We start from the raw sequence: 26,616 nt of genomic DNA on the forward strand, positions 1-26,616 counted from the left end.
ACTCATTTTGCTGGGGACCCCCCTGGGACCAACTCAAGGGCACTTTGATGAACCACTGTTCTAATCTCTAGACAACAGTGCTACAGAATACCACCTGGATGTAATTCAAAATAACACCACTAGATGTCATCAAATCCTCTTCTAGTAACCCCACTGTACCCTGCTGCGTCTGCCCGCCACTCTTTGACTCCTGTCCTTGGTTTAACATCATTCTAATTCATGTCAGCTAATTATCAATCCCTGAACGAAACGGCGTTGCGACAAGTGACTGACACCCCTCGCTGAATTCAATTGAAATAGTCCCAAAACAACCCCAAAACGCATTGAAAACCCGTGCGTCATCGCCGGAACCCCGACAGTCAGCATCAGTGATGCCATGTCCGCTTATTATAAGCCACTTTGGGCTTATTTTTCTTTAAATGTGCTTGTAAATATTGGTGGTTTAGGTCTTTTTTGTGGGCTTGTTTTTAAAGTGTAGTTGCTTATTTTGGGCTTGTTTCCTAATGTTGTTTAAACATTTTCATGTCATTTCATGTCTGAAAATATTTTGTGCCAGCCAGGGACCCCCCCCCCCCCCCCATACAAGATTTGGGTTGATAAAATGTTTTGAAAATATTCCAAATTTTTCACATCTTCAATTTTTTTTTTTTAAATAGCCGGTTTAAAGGGCTCATCAGAGTATAGAAAAGAGAGTAACGACACGCTTTGATCTCGCCGCAAAGCGGGCTCCTATGGGCTATAGTTCCAAACATTGGAACTATGTCATTGAGATAGACAGAGCACTTCCGCATTCCATTCTTACAATGGGAGTCGACGCTAGTGTCAGAACTCTCTTTATGGCTCTGGGGCTCATGTCACTTCTTTTGGGATTGATTTCATAGACCTGGTTGCTTGTTCCTCTCACAAAACCTGGCAACACTGCCGTCGCTTCCCTAAAGAGCGTCACTCAGGTCTGAATGAAGAAGAAGAGGTCGCAAACTGCAGTTTAACCTTTTAACAAAATTCATTATTTACAGAGGCGGAAGAAGTACTCACATGTTTTTACTTAAGTAAAAGTACCAATAACACAATGTAGAAATACTCTGTTGTTACCAATACAAAAGTTAAAATACCTCATATAGTCCTACTTGAAGTAAATGTACTTAGGTACTTTACACCACTGTCTCGGAGAGTGAAGATAGAAGTGGTCGCAAACTGCAGTTTAACCTTTTAACATAATTCATTATTTAAGGCAATAAATCAGTCTGACGCGATGAACAGTGTTAGTTCAACCCAATGAACTCATATGACCTCATGTCCCAGCTCGCCCTCTCCATCAATGGAGGATGCTGCTTGCCGCCCCCCAAAATAACCGACCAGTGGTGTAATTAGTAACTAAGAAGTACATGTACTCAACTCAAGTAGCCTACTGTACTTAAGTACAATTTTGAGGTATTTTAAATTTCTTCAGTATTTAGAAATTTCGATACTTTTACTATAGCTCCATCTCAGAGGAAAATATTGTACTTTTTACTCCACTACAAATATTTGAAAACTAGTTACTAGTTACTTTGTGGATTTTGATTATTATTACAACACATGCATTAACCACTTCAGCCCTATTTAAACTTTGAAAACGCCACTGTGTGCATATCTGCTATTTTCAAGCATTTTAGTACTTTTACTTTTGGTACTTAAAGTATATTTTGATGCCAATACTTTTGTACTTTTTTTTACTCAAGTAATATTTTGAACTGCAGGCCTTTTACTTTTAACAGAGTATTTTTATATTGTGGTATTGCTACTTTTACTTAAGTAAAATATCTGAGCACTTCTTCTCCGCCACTACCAAATGCTCTCCTGTCCCAGCTCGCCCTTTCCATAGATGGAGGATGCCACAAGCAATAGCCGATCTACAAGCCAGCCATCTACAAGCCGATCTACAAGCTCACAACGCGTCGCATCGGCTATCGCTTGCAGCTTGCTCTCCAAAGAATAATCTAGATGTACCTATATACATCATAGATGTATTTTATCGATTTATCTGCATATCTACGATAGTCTTGGCCTGCACCCCCAGTGCGTCCTACACTTTCACCAGTAAAGCCCGTATTTCTCCGAACATGAACAATTTCAAAATATAAAGGTGTTTACCCGGTTGCTCCAAATGTTTACTCGGCTTTCGGAGTCTTTGTGCAATGTATTAGTCTGTATTTTTCAATAGATGTGTATTTTAATCCCGTCTGTGCCCGAACAACATTTTACCTCCTCGTTTACTTCCTGTTTACATTGAGTGTAATATCGACTGTCACCGGATGCGCCCCGTCACTACCACCCATTGAGCAATACAGGGAACTTCCGACAGAATCCAACACACACGATTAAAACACATATCTCTTGAAAGAATACGGTACGTATAATACAGTGCACACGGGTTCCTAATGTCGAGTTAACATCCGGAGGTACAGGGTCAGCACTTTATACGTTTTCCTTTGCACATGAACGGAGAAACACGGGCTTTGCGCGCGGAAGTCTAGTGGATGTCTAGTCATGGACACGAAAGTAAAAGTCAGGCTCGATAAAATACATCTATGATAGTCTTGATCCAAGGCTATACCCGCGACACCTTGTTACAGCTTGTAGATCGGTTCTTTTTGGGCAAGCGACACGTCGTACTACGGAGCTATAAGTCCCCCCCCCCCCCCTTTCCAATGAGCGCAGATGCGGGATGCGCGTCTCTCTCTCTCTCTCTCTCTCTCTCTCTCTCTCTCTCTCTCTCTCTCTCTCTCTCTCTCTCTCTCTCTCTCTCAGTGCGGGAGGTCTCTCTCTCCTCTCCTCCTCTAGCGCTGTCATAAAACAAGTGGCGGGGCAGGCAGCCTAAAAGCGATGCCAGGCGTTACAACAACAAAGTATAATCTAGTGGACGATGTGCACGATCTGAGGCTCCCCATGCACAACGACGACGTCTTCCAACATGGGGTCTGCTTCGAAGCGAAGGTATGAAATATGAATGAATGGGCAGCAGGAGCAGTGGAATCTGTGTGACTGCGTTTTCTCACTGTCTGGATCACCGAGATGTTGGAGAATTAACATGGGGCTCGCAATGTATAGCCTCTCTCTGTGTGTGTGTGTGTGTGTGTGTGTGTGTGTGTGTGTGTGTGTGTGTGTGTGTGTGTGTGTCAGTTGCTTGACTATTGATCAAATATTGATGTGATGCTGAAGATGATGGTGAATGGCACCGTGCATAAAGGTCTATTATTTCATTTTTATAATCATAAATCCTAAATAAAACAGCATTCACTGAGGAATAGCCTATCTGTGTAGAATTGCATTGTCTGTAAATAGATTTTTTAAAATAATAATAATAAGATTAAGATAATGCATTAATGAAGGTTTTCCTCTCACAATGTGTGTATATAGTACATCGGCAGTTTGGAGGTGGGTCGCCCAGGTAGCAGGATGGAGATAGTTGCTGCAATGAGGAGAATACGGGTAAGCTGTACTTTGATCACTGACTTGTGTTTTTGTCTTGTTGAGAAAAGTCTGTTCATGTTCATTCTAAAACAAACGTGCACTCAGCTCATCGTCAAGGACCACTAAATTGGTATGTATTTGGCCGCAGATCCCCCATCTGAACAGATTTTGTGCCATAGGAACCCCCCAGAACAGACACGATGTGTGTTCAATTATTAACTCCTTTTGCTAGGGACCCCCTGGAACCCCCCTTTAAGGATCCCTGGAGGTCCCCAGACCCCCACTGTGAGAACCACTGTATTGAACTCATCATCAGTAGCCTATACCTACCTGTCTTTAAGGGAGTAGTTCACCCCCCAAAAAAATCGTATTTTCTATCAATTACACACACACCATGAATCAGTGAATTCATGGAGATTCCTTAGTTTTTGTCGCATTCCTAAGCCAATAATTTGATTACCGGCGGAAATATGCTAACGTATCAGGTAGGAGACTCAAAAGGAGTCTCTTTGAGTCTCCTATACCGGAAATACACCCGGTCATCAAATTATTGGCACAGGAATGCGTCAAATCACAAAAAGATATCCATGAATTCAGTGCTTCCTGGGGTGTGTAATTGATAGAAAACAAGTAATTTTTTTGGGAAAACTACTCCTTTAAGTTTATCCCATAAAATACGGAGTTCAAATTGAGTCAATTCCATCTCTCTCTCTCTCTCTCTCTCTCTCTCTCTCTCTCTCTCTCTCTCTCTCTCTCTTTCTCTCTCTCTCTCTCTCTCTCTCTCTCTCTCTCTCTCTCTCTCTCTCTCACACCCCCACCCCCCACCCTCCTCTCCTCTTCTTTTTTTTGTAATGTGTGCCACATCTCTCTAGTCCTGCACGGTGCTTAAAGAAGCACAATACCCTCTCAGACCTGCACCCTCCAGACTCCCCCCCCCCCCTAAATCAGTAAGGCTATATAATACTGTTCCCTCAGCAGGTTTTAACTGGCCGCCCCCCACACACAGTCATTAAAACCCATGATAAGATTTATTAGGCACTGGGCTATTCTTTTGGTTTACAGCTCGGCTGTGTGATACATTATGCATTTTCACATCAGATGCTATAAAAGTGAGCGTCGGTATCCCTCTACCTCTCTCCCTCCAGACCGAATGCCGCAGGCGACACTGACATGGCCAGCTGGCATTAGAGGACGAGGCTGCAGTGTTAGAGAGTAAAAAGCTTTGTACGCAAGTCGTACGCAAGTCGTACGCAAGTCGTATGCAAGTCGTACGCAAGTCGCGCGCCTAAAATAGCAGATCCACAAACTCAGAACCCTGTATACTGAACAAACACTATAGCAATGATTACTCTCAGAATATAATGCTATTTAACCCATTTTGGGCGGGAACCCCTTTTTGTAACTATACCTTTCAGGACTGGAACCCCTTTTGGGGTTCCTGTTGCTATGTACAGTATATAGCAACATACATCTGTTGTAATTTTTGAATAAATATTTGAAGTTTTTCAGAAAACTTAGGTCAGGATTTAGAAGGCGTTTTTTAGAATCGGCCTCAGGTCTAAATGGGTTAACACCTATTTTAACCAAAACAAACTGTGGTTCTTCTCAACCTTTTCTGGCTCAGGGCCCACTTGAAAATCTTGAAAGTGTTCACCCATCTATCAGGTCATCCTATATCCATCGCGGCCCACCTGTCTATCCTATATGGTCAGATGGGTGGGCTGTGTGCATTTCCAGAGCATGTTTATCTTAATGATCAATCAATCGATTATTTTCCGGCTTGGAATCGATGGAGAACCTTATAGTATAATTTAAGTTTATTTAAGTTTATGTCTATTAGAAAAGGTTCCCCTATAGAGGGTCATTAGACTAGGGAAAGATAAGGGAGCACTTGTTTGTATGTATGTACTGCGTACGTTACATTGTGTTTTTGTATTGCTGCGTATAGTTACATGTGTTTTTGTATTGTTATGTATTTTTTAACTTATTGACTGTTAAATGGGAGAGGACCTCAACGGAAATAAGTCTCAGGACTTTCTTGGGTAATCCATGTGGTTTTTGCTTTTCAAAATAAATCAAATCAAATCAAATCAAATAATTGAAGTTGCTATTTATCGGTATTACAGTGAAAACAATGTTTTAACCCATTAAGACCGGGAACGCATCTGTGTCGCATTTTTAGATTTGAGCTAAGAAGTATTATTTTACACTTTGACTATTCAAAAATAGCAGATATACAAACTCATAGTGCGGCACCGAGTGCCGCGCTATGAGCTTGTAGATCTGCTATTTTTGAAAAATCGTGAAAATGTTTGCAAATCTTTGAATACATTTTTTTCAAAGCGATTTTTTTTAACTCAAATCTTTGCTTCTGGGGGGGTCCCTGGAACAAAATATTTTGAGATGGGGGACCGCGGCCAAATACATATAATTTTGGTGGTCCTTGACTAGTTTGAGAACCACCGATTTAGCAACATACGTTTTTTAGAAAACTGTTGGGATTTAGAAGAGTTTTGTGGAATCGGCCTCAGGTCTTAAAGGACGACTTCACCACTTTTCAACATATCTTCATATAATAGGTCCTCACTATTGCTCATGATTAAATGATACAATTATTTTACTTGGTCTGTGTCTCATAGGAGGGCTGTGGACAGTCCAGAAACCTGTCTACCAGTGACATCATCGTTAGGCAGGATTCTTTTTTCCAAAAAGATTTAAAAAAAATTATTCAGATTTTTATTAAGGCGAGATCAACAGGATCTATTATTGCATTGCAACTTTCCAGGAATACAAAGCCTGCAGTTTCTATTAGCTTGGATTCCCCATCGATGATGTCACTGGTAGACGGGCTTCTGAGCTGTCCACAGCCCTCCTCTGAGACACAGACTGATTAGATTTTTTTTTTACCCTTTTATCATGAGCATTAGTGAGGACCTATTATATGAAGATATATTGAAAAGTGGTGAAGTCGTCCTTTAATGGGTTAAAGAAAGGAAAGTATTTTTTTAATATATCATAATTAATTTGTATGAATATAAATATAAATAAATAAATAAATAAATAAATAAATAAATAAATAAATAAATAAATAAATAAATAAATAAATAAATAAATAAATAAATAAATAAATAAATAAATAAATAATATATATGTTGTATTATCATAAATATCTTAGTGGTTTGCCAATTATTTGGGGACCCTGCAGTTGAAATACCCTCAAGGTCCACCAGTGGGCCCCAGCTCACAGGTTGAGAATTACTTTACTTATAGCAGTGGCTCTCAAAGTGGTTCTCAAAGTCCCAGGGGTCCTTGGGGGAGTTCCCAGCAAAATGTGTTAATACAGCATCACAGCCATTTTAACCACTTGGTCCACATTTGATACGTTGGCTGATCAAAAAATAGCAGATCTACAAGCTCACAGCGCGTCACTGCGAGCTTGTACGTCTGCTATTTTATGAACATTTCCTTAAAATCTTGAAAGTATTGGAAACATGTGAATAATTTTGAAAAAGAGAAATGAACACAAATCTTCTCTTCTGTCCCTGGCACAAAACATGTTCAGATGGGGGTCCGCAGCCAAACATCAATTTGGGGGTCCTTTTGGGGGTGCGTTAATTTCTTTAGAACCACTGACTTACAGTACTGCACCTTTAAGGCGGCTGTCAGCTGGTGAGAGCCTTGCACCCAATCTAGGCATGCAGCAGCAGGTCAGTCTGAGGTCGTTTGCATCCGTCTGCATCTGATGAGGGATGACATGTGACCAGCCTACACTTGACCGTGGCGGTCACACTGGTCACTTTACTTTCCTTTGCCGTTGGCTGAGGCTTAATGCAGTGGTCCTCAAACGTAACATGTCAAGGACCCCCAAAAATGTTATTAAACTATTTTATGGGTTTTTAAACCTGAAATATTTTTGTGTGTCAAAATATGTATATATTTTTAAATAGCAGACAACGCGTCACAACACCTCGTCAGCTTGTAGATCGGCTATTTTCAATTAGCCGATGTATAGGGTAGAAGTATTAACTATAGTTTGCAGCATGAGGACCCCCCGGAACCCCCGCTCAAAGACCCGTGGGGGGTCCCTAGACCGCACTTTGAGAACCACTGGCTTACTGGTTTTGTTTACTGCGGGCATCGACGCTATCCCTTCGGGGATACAAAAGACAACTAATTGGGAGTGAACCCCTTCACCCTATCTTCCAAGGGGCCATGGCACAGACAGTGTTTTTTTTTAGAGCTGCTAACGCCTGTCTGCCATGTATTTCTATGGTAAATGCATGCAGCTTGTACATCTGCTATTTTTGAAAAATTGTGAAAATATGTGAAAATCTTTGAATATATATATTATTTTAAAGCAAACATTTGTAACTCAAATATTTGCTTCTGGGGGGGTTCTACAAATGTCTTCCTAACATCCTAACAGTTTTATGAAACTTATGTTGCTATAATATCAGTGGTGCTCAAACTTTTTCATGTCAAGGACCCCCGAAATGATATGTCTTTGGCTGCGGACCCCCATCTCAAAATATCTAGTTCCAGGGACCCCCAGAAGCAAAGATTTGAGTAAAAAAATGTTTTAAAAAATATATACATTTAAAGATTTGCAAAATGATTCAAGATTTTTCAAAAATAGCAGATACACAAGCTCATATGAGCTTGTGTTTCTGCTAGGCATGTAACGATTTATCGTATATCGATTTAAATCGATTCAAAGTGGTGACGATTTAAATCGATGCAATAAAATATGACATCGCGATGCAACCAGCAGAGGGAGTCAGACTCCATTCCTTGTTATCCGCCTACTATTTTGTCCCCTCAGGGCCACCATAGCTGCCTGTCGGTCTCTTCTTCACTCACTCAACGGCAGGCTATAGACCATATTCACACGGCGGCCATATTGGAATTTAACATTGAAAGTGCCGCCACCCGGGGTGGCTACTTTCATTGACTTCATAGAAACATGGCCGCCGTGTGAATATGGTCTATTAACGGCAGAGTTGGGTTCACGTCCTCTCAGGCTATGAAATCTAAACAACTAGGCGATCGCACTGCATAAAGAGGGAAATGTGCGTCGCATGTAAACATGTTTATTTGATTGATGAATAGCCCAAACTATACCGTTTACCCCCTCCCCCATCTGACAATGTTGTTAGCTGTTGTTAGCCTGTCTGATTTAAACTCTGTAGGAAACATACAACTGATAGACTTCTAATGAAAACGGCTAATTCTGGAGCGCCTCGGTGCGGCTGCCGCTGCAGAGTACAATGAATAATAATCTATATGAATAATAATAATTTAACAATTGTATCAGACTGCTGACAACGTCAAACTCCTTTCAACACTGTCTGTCAGATATATAGCGAATTACATTGATATTAATCAATACATTTTTTATCTAATCTCATTTGGAGCAGTTTAAAACAGTTTCCCTTATTACATAAATGTGTACAGAATGCTTTGAATATATCATAGATAAAAAATTACTTGTAAATCCCAAGCTTGGAACAAAGGCTAAGCCTTAATTTGTTTATTTGAAGGTTTTCTTTATAATTTATTTCATCTGGGATATATGTTTTAAAATTCATTTATTTCATAATACTTATATATTTAAAGTTATTATTTTACAGATAAAAAAGTATATGTCTTAATGTGTACCTTACAGTTAATGCATGTACCTCATGAATAATAAAAAAAGGCTTAATTTCATATATTGAAAAGAGGATAAGAGAAAATACAGTTGTTAAAAAATACATGATTTTTGTAAGAGAAATAATCAAGGTTTTCCAGTAATTTGTCTCGAAAATAAATGTGCTTAAAAATCGTGAAAAATCGTATCGTGAACCTCGAATCGTGATTCGAATCGTATCGTGAGTTGAGTGAATCGTTACATGCCTAGTTTCTGCTATTTTTGAATAGCCAAAGTATAAAACTAGAAAATGTGCTCCTCGGAGCACAAGTCTCCGCCAGCAGACCTGTGCTATTTTAATAGCACGGGTCGTCTTGGTAGAACGGGTCGTCTTGGTAGAATGCGCGTGGTTTTTGGTGTTCTGCAGTCTTCTGTCTTGAACAGTTTCAGCAGTTGATTGGTGTGTTTGATCTACGGTATGTCAGTTTTCTCTAGTGCTACTGAAGTATATTCTTGGTCGAAAGAGTGGCTGAATTAGTCTCCTGGTGAAAGGTTCAAGAAGGGAAGTCCAGTCCAAGGATTTCAGTTAGGTTTCTTTTATTCCACCCAACAGGCATGCTGCCAGGTACAGGTCAGATTAGCAGAGCCCAGTCATTACATACAAACACACTAATTATACTGTCCCAAATCTGGCTCACATGGGAGGGTCAAAGAGTTAAGTCCCGCCCTTACTCCCTTTGTCAGCCAATCTCAACACAATACATGATACTGGGGAGTCGTGGCCGAACCCCCACAGACATCCTGATTTGCATGTCTTTACAGTGTACAAATTTGTCTTATGTCCAATTATCAAACTTTACTATTACACAAAGGCTGGTCTAGTCATTCTTGTTCAACATCTCTTAAGCTTTAGAATAAGACCACACACATTATACTTTCATGTTTGCAAACAGTAGTTAGAAATCCAATGAGTCAACATAAGACAACAGTTACTTCAGACTGAATATTTTCCCTAAATGGCATTTCTCTTTGTTAACAGCACAAGTCATAGTTCTCAACACTTTAATCATTTCAACTACTCATTTAAAAGGCTTTTAGTATTGTGTACATAGTCTTTACTCAACTTGACAGAGTTAAAGCCAAACTTAAAGTTCTTCTGTAGCCATTCTGTCCTCTGTCTCTATGCATTCACTGTCTGTGGCCCACACCCAGGAAGGAACAAAGGGATTATAATTAGTTCAAGACAGGGGTAGCATCACCACTCCAGGAGGGCAAGCCTCAAACAGTATGCCTACAATAGAACAAAGACTTCTTCTTGTAGCGGTAAACACAAGTTTCTTTTGTCAATCAATTCACCTGCGAGTGTTAACACCGGAATTCTAAAGATTTACTTATCTAAAACAAGAAACAAAGGGTCTACCAGACAGCCTGTTCCCTCCTTGGGTACTTTTTACATGTCAATGCAGAGGAACCAAAAGGTTCAGGTGTGGGGGAAGGCCAAGTGGATCGCCTCTCAGCCACAGCCTTCATGTACAACTGGAGAAGACCCCCGACCAACATCTAAATTCATCAGTGTGTATTTACTTCAAGCAAGTTCTGCCGTCTTATATTCTTACTTATATTCAAATACCACGCTTATGTTTGACAAGTATACATCACTACATAATGTATTTGATCAAGGTGGCCAATTGTTACAGTATTAAGACTTCGGCCTTGTTGTGGGATCAATTCAACTCTATAGTCCTCTTCTGTGTTACTGTTGTAGATGAGTATGCTTTCTTAGCTTTGGCCTTCTGCGCCTTTGCTTGACCAATGTTAGGTGTTCTCAGAGGGACACACACACGCACGGACGGACGGACGGACGGACGGGTGATTTGTACTGGAAGGTACTGTTCCAATGAAGACTGATTGATCCTGTCTTACCTTACTTCATAAATGGCCTTTTGAAGTGACACACCTATTTATAGGATTTTATTTCGTCATGCGTCCCTCTAGCCAATCAAAGGCATTGGTGTCAACATATTGACACGTGTCACGTGGAGCTTGACCAATGTTAGCTTGGCTAGGGGCCATGCTAACACACGGCGGGACGAAGCGAAAACATACTCTCCACCTCCGGCGGAGACAATAATGGTTAAAGTGGTTGAAATCTAAAATGACACAGATGCGTCCACGGTCTTAATGGGTTAAGGAGACAATAGTTTTGGAGAGGAGCGCTGCTCATAGATTTCACATTTGATCCTCCTGGCTGTGTCTGACAACCCCGTCATTTACGACCTGACATTACCTCAACCAATTGAGAGGTCCATGTTTGCCGTTGTTTCAGCTAGGCTCTCATTTGTGCAAATAATGAAGATGACGTGACGTTTGAGCACGGCAGCGGGTGATACGGCGTCTATGTACGCTTTGTGTGAACACTCTGGACATGATATCCAAAGCGCTCCTCCACTCAAGATGCTTTCTGCAGACACGGCCCCTATCATAGTCATTTTGTAGGCAGTGCATGTTTTGTGGAAATACGTACGACGGAAGTCCCGCCCCTATAGACACTCTCTGCTTTAGGTCGTCGTGACCACGCTTTTCTCTTCACAGAGGACTAAGCCTGGGAACGAGGCTAGGTTTGGTTAGGGTTAGGCATTAGTTTCGTCGACATGGGGCGACCTGCCATGTCAAATGTTGACGTTTTAGGGCTACTAGCAGAGCTGCAAAATGTGTCGCCTTGGGAGTGAGAACTGGTTGGTGATGTAATTAGAATCTGCACTTATGCACTCGATAAAACTGTCACCGATTGAACATAACACAGTAAAAAACCAACAGCCACTTACACATATCTCACTAGTCAATGCTGGCTTCTCTCAGTGATGCTGGGACTGAACTAAAGGCACAATTCACCCCTTTATACAGATGCATGTGACATACTGTATATACATGTATGCATACACATTAAGGGACACATTTGGGGCACACTACTTTTAACTTACACATATATAAATACATAGTACACACACACACACACACACACACACACACACACACACACACACACACACACACACACACACACACACACACACACACACACACACACACACACACACACACACACACACACACACACACACACAGACAGACAGACAGACAGACAGACAGACAGACAGACAGACAGACAGACAGACAGACAGACAGACAGACAGACAGACAGACAGACAGACATCTCCAGTACAAAACACACACACACACACACACACACACACACACACACACACACACACACACACACACACACACACACACACACACACACACACACACACACACACACACCCTGACAGAACCTACTTTATATGGTGCTGGTTGCACCCGAGAGTGACAGACTGGAGACCGAATACTCCCACACGACAAGCTGCTGTCGATGGACTGTAAAAACAATGCAGGGCAAGGAGCACATTAAAGGAGCACTTCACCCATTTTCAATCTATATGCTATGGGCAGTTCAGAAATCTGCCTATACCCTAAACTACAGCCTTTCTCTTCCTGGAAGGTTAGCATGCTGAGATAGAAGCCAATGTTCTTGCATCAATAAAGAGGGGAAGAAAAAAAAAACAAGAAGAGTTTGAAATGACTAAACCTGTCTACCGATGATGTCACTGGTAGGCGGGTTTCCGAACTGTCCACAGCCCTCCTCTGAGACACAGAGTGAGTAGACAGACTTATAAATGAGCAAAAGCGAGGACTAGTATTAACTATTATGTAACCTTAAATGAATAAATAAATAAAGTAAAGACCTTAATTTGAATTGAAATTAAAATGAACAATATATACAATATAACATCCCCTGGTTTTAGTTTGAAAACCTGTGATCCATGCATTCTCCACCTGTCACATACAGTATACTGTACGAGATAGGGTTTGAGGATTCATTACAGTTCTATAGACCGCCGAAGTCTGACGTCATTTACACATCCTTTGTTTGTCTACCTGGTTTGCAGTTTTCCACCCCCGTTCTGAATCCCATAGACGTATTGAATATCGCGTCAAATAAGAACTGTGTTCCAAAAATAAACACATGACCCCGGCGGGTTGACTCTTATGGATATGAAGCATCAACTGACGGTGAGAAAACGCTAATGTTACTTCCGCCGAATTAGTTACATTTTCGCCAGAAACAGACTGTATCAAATATAAGTGACTGACTATCATAAACGATACAGAACCCCCTCCCTGACAATAACGCCGACACGCTGTGTTTATTTTTGGACCACAATTCTTATATGAGACGATTCTAAGATGACCCAATGTTATTCTCCATAGAGAAATTACTTCCGCAAACCTGGGGATGAACGAGTGACGTCAGGACTTCGGTGCTCTATTGGATTGATAGGGAATTAATTCTGGGATATGATTTGCAGTGTCGTGTCGTTGAGGATAGTTATCCTTGTTAGAAGGCCCTCTAAGGTTGCCAGTACAATGAATCCGGCTCCAATTAAATGACTAGTGTTTGTAGACCGTCATTTTCTGTCTTTCTTTCTTCTTTCGAAAGGCGAGGCAGCGGTGAGTTTATTCAAACCTCTGGGTGTAGCGCGGCTGACAGTCCTTGTCGAGGAGAGAAAGAGACATATGACTGTGAATGCACATAAGGGACTACATAAGGGACTGCACATCTACATCTGCTGCTAAATATCGTTGCTGTCAGGCAGAAACCTATTATCTCCGTAATTGTAGCATTTTGTGTAGCCTACTACTACTTCAGTGGTTCTCAACCAGTGGTCCGGGGACCACCAGTGGTCCTTGGCTGGGTACCTGGGGTTCCCCAGGGAAATGAGTTAACACAGAGTCGCAATCATTTTAACCACTTAGCTTTGGCTATTAAAAAATAGCAGATCTACAAGCTCATAGCGCGGCACCGAGTGCCGCGCTATGAGCTTGTAGCTCTGCTATTTTTGAAAAAATCGTGAAAATGTGTGCATATCTTTCAATATATATATATATATATTTGTAAAGCGAACATTTCTAACTCAAATCTTTGCTTTTGGGGGTCCATGGCACAAAACATATTCAGATGGGGGTCCGCAGCCAAATGTATATCAATTTAGGGGTCCTTGGCGTGAAAAAGGTTGAAAATCACTTGCCCTACTTGATCATATACAGCGTCACAAAGCTTGTAGATCGGCAACATTTTTTTAATTTGAATCCTTAAAAGTAACAGTTTTAGACATATTGAGTTTTCCCCCCGACAGAGACGATATGCAATATTATGCATATCTGCTGCTAAATGTCGTCTCTACTTGCACAAGAGACTGTGAGATTCTGCCACATTCTTCAACATGCACCTTGTGTATATATAGGTGGACCATATGTCCTCTTTTATCCAGACATGTCGTCTTTTGGGGGGCTGTCCTGCCTGTCCGGGGGGTTTTATAAAATCCTTCAAATGTCCGGGGTTTTGAGAGTTTGGGTAGCGTGTACTGTATCTGTGTATCAGTAGGGGAACGTATCGTAGCAACAACGAAAGCGCTAACTCTCATTGGTCGTGTCATGGGTAAATGAGCCAATGAGCTGCTGAGAAACCTCTCAGACGCCAGAATCTTAAGTGTTGCCATGTCCGCTTATTTACTGTACCACAACTTCTGGACAAGATTTGGCTTGTTTTTCTGGCTTGTTTTTGCAGATAAACACTTATTTCTCTCACGAGACTGTAGGCAACACTGTAGACAGGCTCCAGCACATGTGTCAACGAGACACACACACACTGGACAGCACGTACATCACGCTGGCCTGTCAAAAAAATGTGCGCGCGTGCATGTGTGAGGTGTCCTCTTTTTGGGAATTCAGAATATGGGCACCCTAGTATATGAGCAGAAGATGATGACTTTTCTGTCAGAATTTCTAGTGATTGTGAAGTCCTTGCAGGATCCCACTTTACCGTTTTTTGCAACCTTGCAGAGAACCATGTCCAACTGCTTTTTGTCCAAATGAATATTTGATGATATCCACCTAGTTAAAGCACTCAAAGTCTCAAGTGGGCTTGAATTAATTAAGAAAGTAGCAAAATCCCAAATCTCGTTGATTTGAATCCATTCCCTCTTCCTTCCGCAGTATGAATTCAAACTGAAGAACATAAAGAAGAAGAAAGTCAACATCGTCGTGTCCACAGACTGTGTCCGAGTGATTTTGCGCAAAAAGAAAAAGGTCAGACCCGCCTAATCTGATTTGCTTTCCTCTGCCCTGCACTCCTCCGTCTGGATATAATATTTAGAAATTAAACGTTTTTTGGGAAACAATTAATGAATAATGAAATAGCTGATTTCCAAGCTCACAACGCATCACATCATGACGTGTTGTGAGGTTGTAGATGTGCTATTTTCTGATGTTTTTCGAACAATTTAAAATAAAAAAAAGTTCCGCCTACAATGACTTGCCCAAAACAGAGACAACATTTGAAATGAATTTAAAATTGATCTGTTTTAACCCATTCAGACCGGGAATGCATCATGTGTCATTTTTGTATTTCTTTAGGCTATTCAAAAATAGCAGATATACAAGCTCATAGCGCGGCACCGAGTGGCGCTATGAGCTTGTATATCTATTTTTGAACAGCCCAACAAAATCTAAAAATGACACACAGATGCGTTCCCGGTCTTAAAGAGTTAATGCCACCACAGGGAAACTACATTTGTTTCCTGAGGGCGGCATAATGGCCATGGCAATGACTTGTGCCCTTTATTATTGTTATTTTTTTTAAAGCTCTATGACATTTTAAATCGACCTGTTTTTAATGTCACCATAGAGAAAAGAATGGTCATGGGACGACAGCGCTGTGATCGTGACACAGGACCCCATTTACAGGTAGGCAGTGTTGTAAAGTAACTAAGTACATTTACTCAAGTACTGTACAGTACTTAAGTACAATTTTGAGGTACTTTTACTTTACTGGAGCATTTCCAATTTTCAGTACTTTTACTTCTACTCCACTACATCTAAGAGACAAATATTGTACTTTTACTCCACTACAATTATGTGAATACTTCAGTTAGTTACTTTGTAGATTTGCATTATTATTACAAAACATACATTAACCACTTCAGAACTATATACATTTCGGCTATTTAAAAATAGCAGATCTACAAACTCACAATGCGTCGCATCACATCGCATTGTGAGCTTGTAGGTCGGCTATTTTTGTGAGCTAGGTTGGCTATTTTTCCAAAAGATTTGTATACATTTTATACATTTGAAAACTTGTGAATGGGACCTTTAGCATAATGAATACTTTCTACCTTTTGTACTTTAAGAATATTTGATACCAATACTTTTGTACTTTTACTCAAGTAAATTTTGAATTTCAAACTTTTACTTGTAACAGAGTACTTCTACTTTGCAGTATTGATACTTTTATTAAGTAAACAATTTGAGTTATGTTTCCACCACTGCAGGTAGGGGCTCTAGGCTCTGCTGCTAGAGCTCAGATACTGATGCAAAGCCATGCATGTGAGGCATTCGCATTACACCGTATTGGATTGTTATCTATTTCATAACGATTTCCCCCCCTCGGGGGGTTTCAATAAAATTCTAATTAGCGTGCGGTGAGCTGTTTTCAATCTAACGTGTTATCTTTCCTCGCCAGGATATTCTATGTCTCGCATGACGCACAAGACTTGAAGATCTTCAGCTACATAGCGAGAGACGGCCAGAGCAACGTCTTCCGATGCAACGTGTTCAAGTCTAAGAGGAAGGTATGTATGTTCACTTGACAATTTACAGTTTACAGTTTAAGCATTTAGCAGACGCTCTTATAACCAGAGCGACTTACAGTATGCAAGGACACTGCACACATGTTAACTTTGGGAGAAAAAACAAACGCACTTTCTTCATCATCTATTGCTTCATCTACACAGCATGTGCTCAATGCAGAGCCGGTGCTTTTTACATGACTGGGGAAAGGGAGTATTTTCTGGTCACTGAGGGAGGGGAATTGCTTTTATTGCTTTTTTTCCCCTCCCAAGCTGATGGCTGCTCAGATGGGGGCAGAGCTGTTAGGGGTTAAGCGTCTTGCTCAGGGAAACGTAGTCTGGGCGGGCCTTCCGACATCCACTCCGTTGCGGCCGCCTTAAAGGTTTAATGACATTCACTTTTACACCACATTCAAAGTCTTTGTCATGGTCCTTCAAAAGTGTACAAAAAGTTTTAAGTGAAAATTCCATTCCAGTGATCCATGGCAGGTGTTTTTCTCTCACATTTCTAAAGCCTTTTCAACTGCAATGAAAAAAGAAATCTTTGCCTGCGGGTGTCGCTGGTGAGGGATTTTGCCTGTCAATCATCGCCTCTGCTCCGCCCCCCCCCCCAAAGGAAAGGATAGGGGAGGGGAGGGGCAAGGAGGAGAGTGGGCGGGATTAATCGACTGTGACCTCACTGTCGAAGGGCCAAGCTCAGATTACTTTTCAGCCTAATTATTCAGAAAACCCCAGACCACAGAAAATCCACTGAATGTTCTAAGTTCAGGTTTTTTGGGTGTAATTGAGGTCATAAAACCCCAAATAAAACATTGAAAATAAAAAAAGTGAAAATGAATGTCATGATACCTTTAATAAACCGGGAACGCATCCCGTGTCGTTTTAGTTTTCTTTAGCTATTCAAAAACAGCAGATCTACAAGCTTATAGCGCTATGAGCTTGTAGGTCTGCGTTTTTTTTTTAATCGTGAAAACCTTTGCAAATCTTTGAATATGTATTTTTTTTAAAGCAAACATTTTTAACTCAAACCTTTGCTCCTGTGGGTCCCTGGAACAAAACATTTTCAGATGGGGGTCCCCCGCCAAATACATATCATTTTGGGGATCCTTGGCACAACAAAGTATGAGTACTACTGATTTAGAAGGCATTTGTAGAATCGGCCTTAACCCCATATGGGTAACCTGAGTCCCTCAGGGCTCAATACTAGTGTATTTTCTGTTTTCCGTTTATTGTGGGGAAAGCTTTCGCTGAAAATAGCCGATCGACAAGCTCACAATGCGACACGTCGCGTCGTGTTGTGAAACAAGGTCCGTGAAAGCTTGGACACGCGGTGGTGGATGGTGGTCAAGGTTTTTCGACGCGTCCGTCCAGCAGGACAATGATTTGACGCAGCCGAAGCAGCCGTAGATTTTCCTGTATCCCGCCTGAGTTCATCTCTCCTGATTGGATCCAATTGGTATCACGACCTGAAAATATGACTTACAACAGCGGTTCTCAACCTTTTCTTGAATCAGGGCCCACTTGAGAATCTTGAAAGTGTTCGCGGCCCACCCATCTGACCACTTAACCCATTAAGACCCGGGAACGCATCTGTGTCATTTTCAGATTTCTTTGGCTGTTCAAAAATAGCAGATAATGCAAGTTCATAGAGCTATGAGCTTGTAGATCTGTGTTTTAAAGCGAACATCTTTTACTTTAACTTTGCTTCGGGGGGTCCCTGGAACAACATATTTTGAGATGGAGGTCCGCGGCCAAATACTGTAAATATAATTTTGGGGGTCCTTGACATGGAAAAGTTGGAGCACCGCTCCATAATACTGTTAGGATTTAGAAAACATTTTTAGATATGTATTTGGCCGCGGACCCCATCTAAAAAAAAAAAAATCCAGGGACCCCCAGAAGCAAAGATTTTAGTTACAAATGTTCGCTTAAAAAATAATATATTAAAAGATTTGCACACATTTAAAAAAAAAATAGCAGATCTACAAGCTCATAGCGCGGCACTCGGTGGCGCGCTACGAGCTTGAAGATCTGCTATTTTTTAATAGCCCAAAGAAATCTTAAAACGTCACAGATGGCGCGTTCCCGGTCTTACTGGGTTAAACAAAGCAAACGCCAATGGGGTTTACTCGCCGAGCGGTTGTCCGTCTGTGTGTGTTCACGCGAGAAGCGCAGCGCGACCGCGCTGATCCGAGCAAGAACGCGTGGTGTTCTGTCGCTCCCCGTCGCTAAAGCCCTTTGAAGTACTACCCTACATATATATAATGACAGAGATGATGATCTATATCGAGCTGCCGGCCCACACGAAAAGGTCAGTCATTCTCACAGACAGCGTTCATAATGTGTTTTATGGGCTGTTATGGAAGAATGTATGGGGGAAATGACAGGCATGTGCGCGTGGTCCCCCACCCCCCCCCCCCCTCCCCCGCCCCAATAACTGCAAACCACGACCAATTTGCCGCCTTAACCCACTTAGACCGGGAACGCATCTGTGTAATTTTTTGGCTATTCAAAGATATTTTTAAAAAATCGTGAAAATGTGTGGAAATATATATATATATTTTTGTTTTTAAGTGAACATTTGTAACTCAAATCTTTTGCTTCTGGGTGGTCCCTGGAACAACATATTTTGAGATGGGGGTCCGCGGCCAAATACATATAATTTTGGGGGTCCTTGACATGAAAAAAGTTTGAGAACCACTGATTATAGCAACATACGTTAAAAAATTAAAATGTTTGGATTTAAGAAGACATTTGTTGAATCCCCGGAAGCAAAGATTTGAGTTAAAAAAATTATATATATAAAAAATTATATATATATATATATATATATATATATATAAATGTTAAATAATATATATACTCAAAGATTTGCAAACATTTACACGATAAAAAAATAATAAATAAAAAAATTGCAGATCTACAAGCTCATAGCGCGGCACTCGGTGCCGCGCTATGAGCTTGTAGATCTGCAATTTTTTTGGAATAGCCAAAGAAATCTAAAAATGACACACAGATGCGTTCCCGGTCTCAATGGGTTAACAAAGACGGAGCACCCTCTCCTCTTCACCATGGAGACCAGACAAAGACAAGCTGAATACTAATCATTCTGGTGGGAAGAGGAAAAACACACGAGGGGGTTATCAACTCTGCAATTCATAACATTCTTTTTGCTCATACTGACACCCACCACCTGGCCAGCAGGCAGCCAGGCAGGCAGGCAGGCAGGGGGCCGTGGCCGTGAGTTTTGATCCTCCCGCTGGCTATAGAGGCCTCTAGATTGGGTTTTCAGACCCAAGAACTAGCCTTATTTATTTTTCAGGGCAGGAAGAATAATACTGTATTATTATTCAAATATTCGTATTGAATTTTTCAAGATATTATACACACACGCACACGCACACACACACACACACACACACACACACACACACACACACACAGGAAATTCTAGTACAATACATTGGCATAGAAAGCGGCATTAAAATTACACGTTTAAAGTCAATAAGAGAAACGAAAAAAAGAGAAGAATAAATAAATACAAAATAAAAATGATTTCTTTTTTGATGAAAAGTAATTAAATGAAGAATATACTGTAGCTGATTCTCAAATGAAAATCTTCACCGGCAGTCTATTGTAACCCTTCCCCGGTCATGTTGCGGGCCTATTTAAGAATTATGCCCAAGAGACAATTCCTTTGTATTCTTATTATGTCCGCCAGGCTGAAGGCAGGGCAGTGGTGATGCCACAGGGTTGACTTGCAGTCTGCGCTTTACCCACAGATGTAGGGTCAGGTGGGGAAATATACTGTTGGGTCACGTCAAAACATTTAAAATAGGCTATATAGTATTTAGTTAAAATATGAAATACTAAAATATATTCTTTGTTGACCCGGATGCCCCCAGGTTGCCCACCTTTTTTCAAATCTATTCAATGGAAATATCCGATGTACAAGCAATAAGCTACGACCAGTGGTGTCATGGGGGCCACACGGGGTAGGACGGCGTGTGTACAGCTAACTCCACCAAAGGGGGGTGGAGTTAGCTGGATTTGCTGACTCCAGGCTCCACCCCCTTTTGACATCCAACCTCAATGTGAGCTTGGAGGTCCATTCAGCTGTTCTTATCAATGATGAACAAAACCTCCTAACTCCACCTTTTGTTTTGTTTTAGTCATTTCCTGAAAAATGAACATTTTAGATTCACGAGCCAAGTACCCAAATGGCTACTTTGCATAAGTGAGCGTGACAATGTATCCTCACTCCTCGCATCTATAGGCTACACGGTAAGCAACACAGCATGTTGGCTTCAGTAGCTGCTGCTGCCAGTATCCTATCTGCACGCAGCAATGCCTCAGCCACCGTCGAAAGAGAGAAAGATACTCGTTCAAAGCAAACTTTTAGTTTCAGCTGTATAATTCATGGCATTCCTTGAATTTGTATTAGTTTTAAAAGACCGAACTAAGCTAAAAAACATTTCCTATACAAACATGTTTCCCCGCAATATTTTATTTGAAACTAGCAGATCTACAAGCTCACAACGCGTCGCGATGCGACGCGTTGTGAGCTTGTAGATCTGCTAGTTTCAAATAGCTGATGTATATGTTAAAGTGCTCATGTGGCCCATAGTCGCTTCTTTTGGGCTGGTTTTCCTAGACCTGGTTGCTTGTTTCTCTCACAGAATCTGGCAACACTGCCTGGCTACGACACGATCTACCTCGCATTGTGGTGCATTGTGATCTCGTAGATAGACTTTTTTTCGCTGAATGTTCTGCCTGTATTATGACAGGACCGAGGCTTAAGGGTTCAATTGTGCTTAAGTAATCAGAATATACTGTTTAATTTCCGCGTTCCCAAAGCCTCATTATGATCTAATGAGACTCTTTGACCTCATTAGATCCACCATGAGATCCACTGTTATGATAGATAGAGAGAGAGATAGACAGACCTCTATGGATCCCAGGGGAAATTCAGTTTCCATAGCAGCACTGCAGTGAGGATAAAACAAAGATCCAGATTTAAGGGGTAGAGAACAAGTACAGAATATGAGGTAGGGTAACGCTAGTTAAAACGCAGTATAGGATAACAATGCAAAAGACAGTATAAAGATAACTTAACGTCCGACCTGGGCCTCTGCGCTTGGGCTGGTCAGTAGTGTGTGAGACAGGCTCATCCATCTGATCACAGATGGATGAGCCGCGTGCGTTTTCAGAGCATGTTATGATCAATCGATAAGGATAATTCCTTTTAACAGGTCGTTCATGAAAGTCCTTGCGGTCTTGTTTCCAATGAGAACCTGTGAGCAATTAGGGGTTAAGAGTCTTGCTCAGGGACAAATTTCATTTCATCGACACATATGCTGGCCTGGCCTGGAATCGAACCTGGGGCAACCAGGGCCTCTGGCTCCCTAGGCGGGCTCATTAACCACTTAGCTATGGCCGCCCCTAATCGATCGATTAGGTTCCGGCTTGGAGCAATAAAACTAACATACAGTGGTGGAAAAAGTACTCAAATGTTTTACTTAAGTAAAAGTATCAATACTGCAATGTAGAAGTACTCTGTTACAAATAAAAGTCTGGTGTTCAAAATTTACTTGAGTTAAAGTACAAAAGTATTTGTATCAAAATGTACTTAAAGTACCAAAAGTAAAAGTACTAAAATGTTTGAAAATAGCCGATCTACAAGCTCACAACGCGCCGCGATGCGACATGTTGTGAGCTTGTAGATCGGCTATTTTCAAATAGCTTAGGTATAAAATAGGGATAAAGTGGTTAATGTATGTCTTATAATATAATAATTTATATCTGCAAAGTAACTAGTACTGTAACCAAGGTTTTCAAATAATTGTAGTGGAGTAAAAGTACAATATTTGCCTCAGATGTAATGGAGTAGAAGTAAAAGTATTGAAAATTGGAAATACTCCAGTAAAGTAAAAATACCTCAAAATTGGACTTAAGTACAGTACTTGAGTACATGTACTTACTTTACACCACTGGTGGAGACCAAAAGAAAAAGGCCTGCAGAACGGTCACAACCCTGACCAGCTCTGCCGAGCGCCAGGGCTGTCACGAACATGACATTTTAGACCATGATTAATTGTCATGCAAATAATTGTGGCATTGGGCATGGGAACATATGAATAAAATTACAGTTCTGTTTGCCTTAAAGGCTTTGTAGACAAATAACTTCGACAAATTTGTAGACAAATAACTTGTATACCCAAGTTAGACAAATAACTTGGGTATACAAAGATGTACAAAGAAATGACTGACAATGGCCGGTAGCAATAATAAACCAAAATAATTTGCGATGGCCAAAACAGGCCATATAATTAATCATTTTACACTTTCACACTCAGTTTCAAAAATATGAAGATAGCTGATCGATAAGTGGTCTAATATGATAGCCGTAAAAACAGGGACATCAAACATGACACAGAGAGAGAGAGAGAGAGAGAGAGAGAGAGAGAGAGAGAGAGAGAGAGAGAGAGAGAGAGCGAGAGAGAGACGATGGGGGTATATACTATGTGAACAGAATGGAACAGTTCCTGTGTGTGTGCACGTGTGCTTGCGTGCTTGCGAGTGTGCATGTTTTCTCAGACGGGGAGAGAGCGAGTGCAAACGTAACAAAGGAGGTAGGCTACCTTAACACAGAAATAAGATAATGTGAGGTTTCCCCATTTAATAGCAGAATAGAACAGTGCGTGCCTGTGTGTATGTGTGTCACGGTACACCTCCCTCATTTTTAATTTTCCATCTCTCCCTCTCCGCTGTCTCTGTTCTCGTATTGTTTCCTTCATGCAGCTGTCTCTGTCAGCTTTGGTTTACACTTTGGCTGTTCAAAAATAGCATATCTACAAGCTCGTTTAGCGCGGCACCGAGTGCCGCGCTATACGAGCTTGTATATCTGCTATTTTTTTTAAATCTTGAAAATGTGTGCAAATCTTTGAATATATATTGTTTAAAGCGAACATTTTTAACTAACATCTTTGCTTCATGGGGGGGTCCCTGGAACAACATGTTTTGAGATGGGCGTCGGCGGCCAAATACATATCATTTTGGGGGTCCTTTCCTTGACATGAAAATTTTTTATCACCACTGATATAGAAACATACGTTTTTTTCAGAAAACTGTCGGGATTTAGAAGACATTTGTAGAATCGGCTTCAGGTCTTAATTGGTTAATGACAGTGGTTTTGATCAAATCTGGTTTGGAGAATCGATGTGTAGAAGCGGGTCATGTCGTTGCCGGGTGTTCATTTTCAGTCGGGCGCAAATAGAAAGAAGAAAAACACATTCTCTTTCCTTTTTGTAGAGCAGAGTGTAAGAGCTACAGTACAGTACAGTTCCCAAGTAAACACCCGGGTTCGAATCTGACCTCTGTCTCTCCTCTCTCTCTCTCTCTCTCTCTCTCTCTCTCTCTCTCTCTCTCTCTGCCCTTGGTTTTGTAGTCTCTCCACACTGCCCTAGCCCTGTCTAAAATAAAGCATACAGTAACACGCCAAAAATAAATCTTACCAAAAAGAAAAACAAGCACAAGGCATCAGGGAGATGGAGGCTGTAGAAAGGCCGAAACATGATGGAGTGTTTTAAACATTTTCCACAAAACCAGCCTATTATTAAAGGCTTTTTATTTGAGTGCGTTGGACTGAAATCTCTCTCTCTCTCGCTCTCTCACTCTCGCTCTCTCGCTCTCTCTCTCGCTCTCGCTCTCGCTCTCTCTCTCGCTCTCTCTCTCGCTCTCTCTCTCTTTCTCGTAAATAATTCAGTTTTAGCTTTTGAAAAAAAATATTTGGTCACAGTCTCTATTAGGATTAAAACGGATCCTGGTCTCTTGTCTTGACTTGGTCTACACGCCTCTAGAGGCTAGTTCTGCTTCACACCCAACTGGACCAAAGTGGTATCAACCAGCCCAGATTGCCCTCCTTTGAGCCCTGCACTCTCTAGTGGGGCTAAAATGGGAAGAACATTTAAATTAAATTATTATTAGAGGCAGACTGAGGCACTGGAGGAAAGGCCATGTGGTCACCAATTCAGTTGGCTCAGATATCGTGCACGCAAGAGGACATTTCCATGACAATTGAGCCAGCGAGCCAGCAAAATATTATATATTTTTTGTTCTAGTGTCAATTGCCTATGTAATCCTGGGCGCTACTCTCCCTCTGCCAGCCTAGGGAGAGCCCAGAACTGAGCTCATGCCTCCTTCAGTGCATGAGGAGCTAGCAAGCCTTCTTATCACCTGACAGGGGGAGTTTCCCCCGGTAGGACGTAGCGCGTGGAAGGAACACGTTATTCCAACCAGCTCCTTTCCCCTCCATCAGGTGCCCCGGCTGACCAGGGGGAGGCGGTATAGAGACCAGGATTACTGCATATCCACACAGAATTTTTTTTTTTTTGATGGGACACAGCTGGCCGATGTTTTCCAGCAAATTGTTATCGCCAATTTAAAACAAATTTCAGTTATCAGGAGCAGAGAACAGATTTATGAGTGACTGCAACCCTGTCAGCGGTTAATAGCTTAGTTATCACAACAGAATCACACCATTACGTGAACGATGACCTCTAATGGTGGAGTAGGGGTGTTGCAGTACGTGCTGATATCGCTGTTGTCGGGCGGAAACCTCTTATCTCCGTATTTTAACTTTGTGCTGTACGTTTTTCCCTAAATTAATGCGCTTCTCCGTCATACTACAGTGTCACACAAAAGTAGCAAAAACAGCTGATCTGCAAGCTCAAAACGCCTCGCGATGCGACGCGGTTTGAGCTTGTAGATCGGCAATTTTTGCATTTGAATGCTGAAAATTAACAGCTTTGGATGTATGAGGTTTCCACCCGACAGCAACGATATACAGACATAAGTCTGGGTCCCCTCGTTAACTCATTTAGACCCGGAAAGTTTCATTTTTAGATTCGATTTTTTTTTAGTTAAAAAATGTATATATTCAAAGATTTGCACAAAATGTTCAAGATTTAAAAACAAAAGATCGCAGATCTACAAGCTTGTATATCTGCTATTTTTGAATAGCCTAAAATAATGGTTATAGCCAAAACACAGCATGCGTTCCCGGTCTTAATGGGTTAAGGACGAGACCATTTTTTTATCACTGGCCCTGAAATAGACCCATCCGTCACCATGACAGCCGTATCTAATGCGGAGTGGAAGCAACAAGGACGAGAATGCTGCTGAAATAGTGCAGTGCTATCCAGTGGTGGAAGAAGTACTCAGATTACTCAAGTTACTTGAGTAAAAGTAGCTATAGCACAGTGCAAAAAAAAAAAAAAAAAACTTTTTTACAATAAGAGTCCTTACTTAACTCTTTCAGTGCCAAGAGTATTTTCATAAAGTACTCCCAAACTGCCAGGAATTTGCGTTTTTTTTTATTTTGTAATTTTGTAATTTTTCATTCAAATAAATGATCTGATTGGGGTTTTAAACCCATAATACAGTTCTACCAGTAGAGAGCAACAAATCGACACATTGATGATCTCGCTGGCTCACTCGCCCCCTCCCAAACAGGCTCACGTCATATCCGGTCAGAACCGGATGTTGACATTTTCGACAATCGTTGATCGCGCTAAATTACGATGCGATACACGACTACGATGACTGATCGTCACCCAGACCAAAGAGAGTAGACGTGGACCTCTCCGTTCGCTTTTTATACCGTGTGAAAAACCGTGACTTTCCCTATTCTGGCCGAAAATCACCGGAGAAAAACAACGTGACCCGGAAATGAATTTTTTTTTTTTACATCCAGTTCCGGGTGAGTCTGAAGGAGTCAGGAAGCGAAAGTGATCATGAAAAATA

At 41.3% G+C, this 26,616-nt stretch overlaps 1 protein-coding gene across 1 annotated transcript in view; it reads left to right on the forward strand.

Moving 5' to 3' along the window:
* Positions 1–2,865: 2,865 nt before the first annotated feature.
* LOC308094059 (carboxyl-terminal PDZ ligand of neuronal nitric oxide synthase protein-like) overlaps positions 2,866–26,616 on the forward strand; it is a gene marked incomplete at both ends in the record, with an annotated part of 38,023 nt that continues 14,272 nt past the window's right edge. Inside the window, 5 exons of the mRNA XM_080440509.1 lie at positions 2,866–2,976; positions 3,400–3,471; positions 15,179–15,271; positions 15,870–15,928; positions 16,707–16,815. Of these exons, the coding sequence (XP_080296635.1) occupies positions 2,866–2,976; positions 3,400–3,471; positions 15,179–15,271; positions 15,870–15,928; positions 16,707–16,815 (444 nt within the window). The remainder of the gene's footprint in view (positions 2,977–3,399; positions 3,472–15,178; positions 15,272–15,869; positions 15,929–16,706; positions 16,816–26,616) is intronic.

This window comes from Gymnoscopelus braueri (genome assembly GCF_963280865.1).
Source record: "Gymnoscopelus braueri genome assembly, chromosome: 10".
NCBI lineage: Eukaryota > Metazoa > Chordata > Actinopteri > Myctophiformes > Myctophidae > Gymnoscopelus > Gymnoscopelus braueri.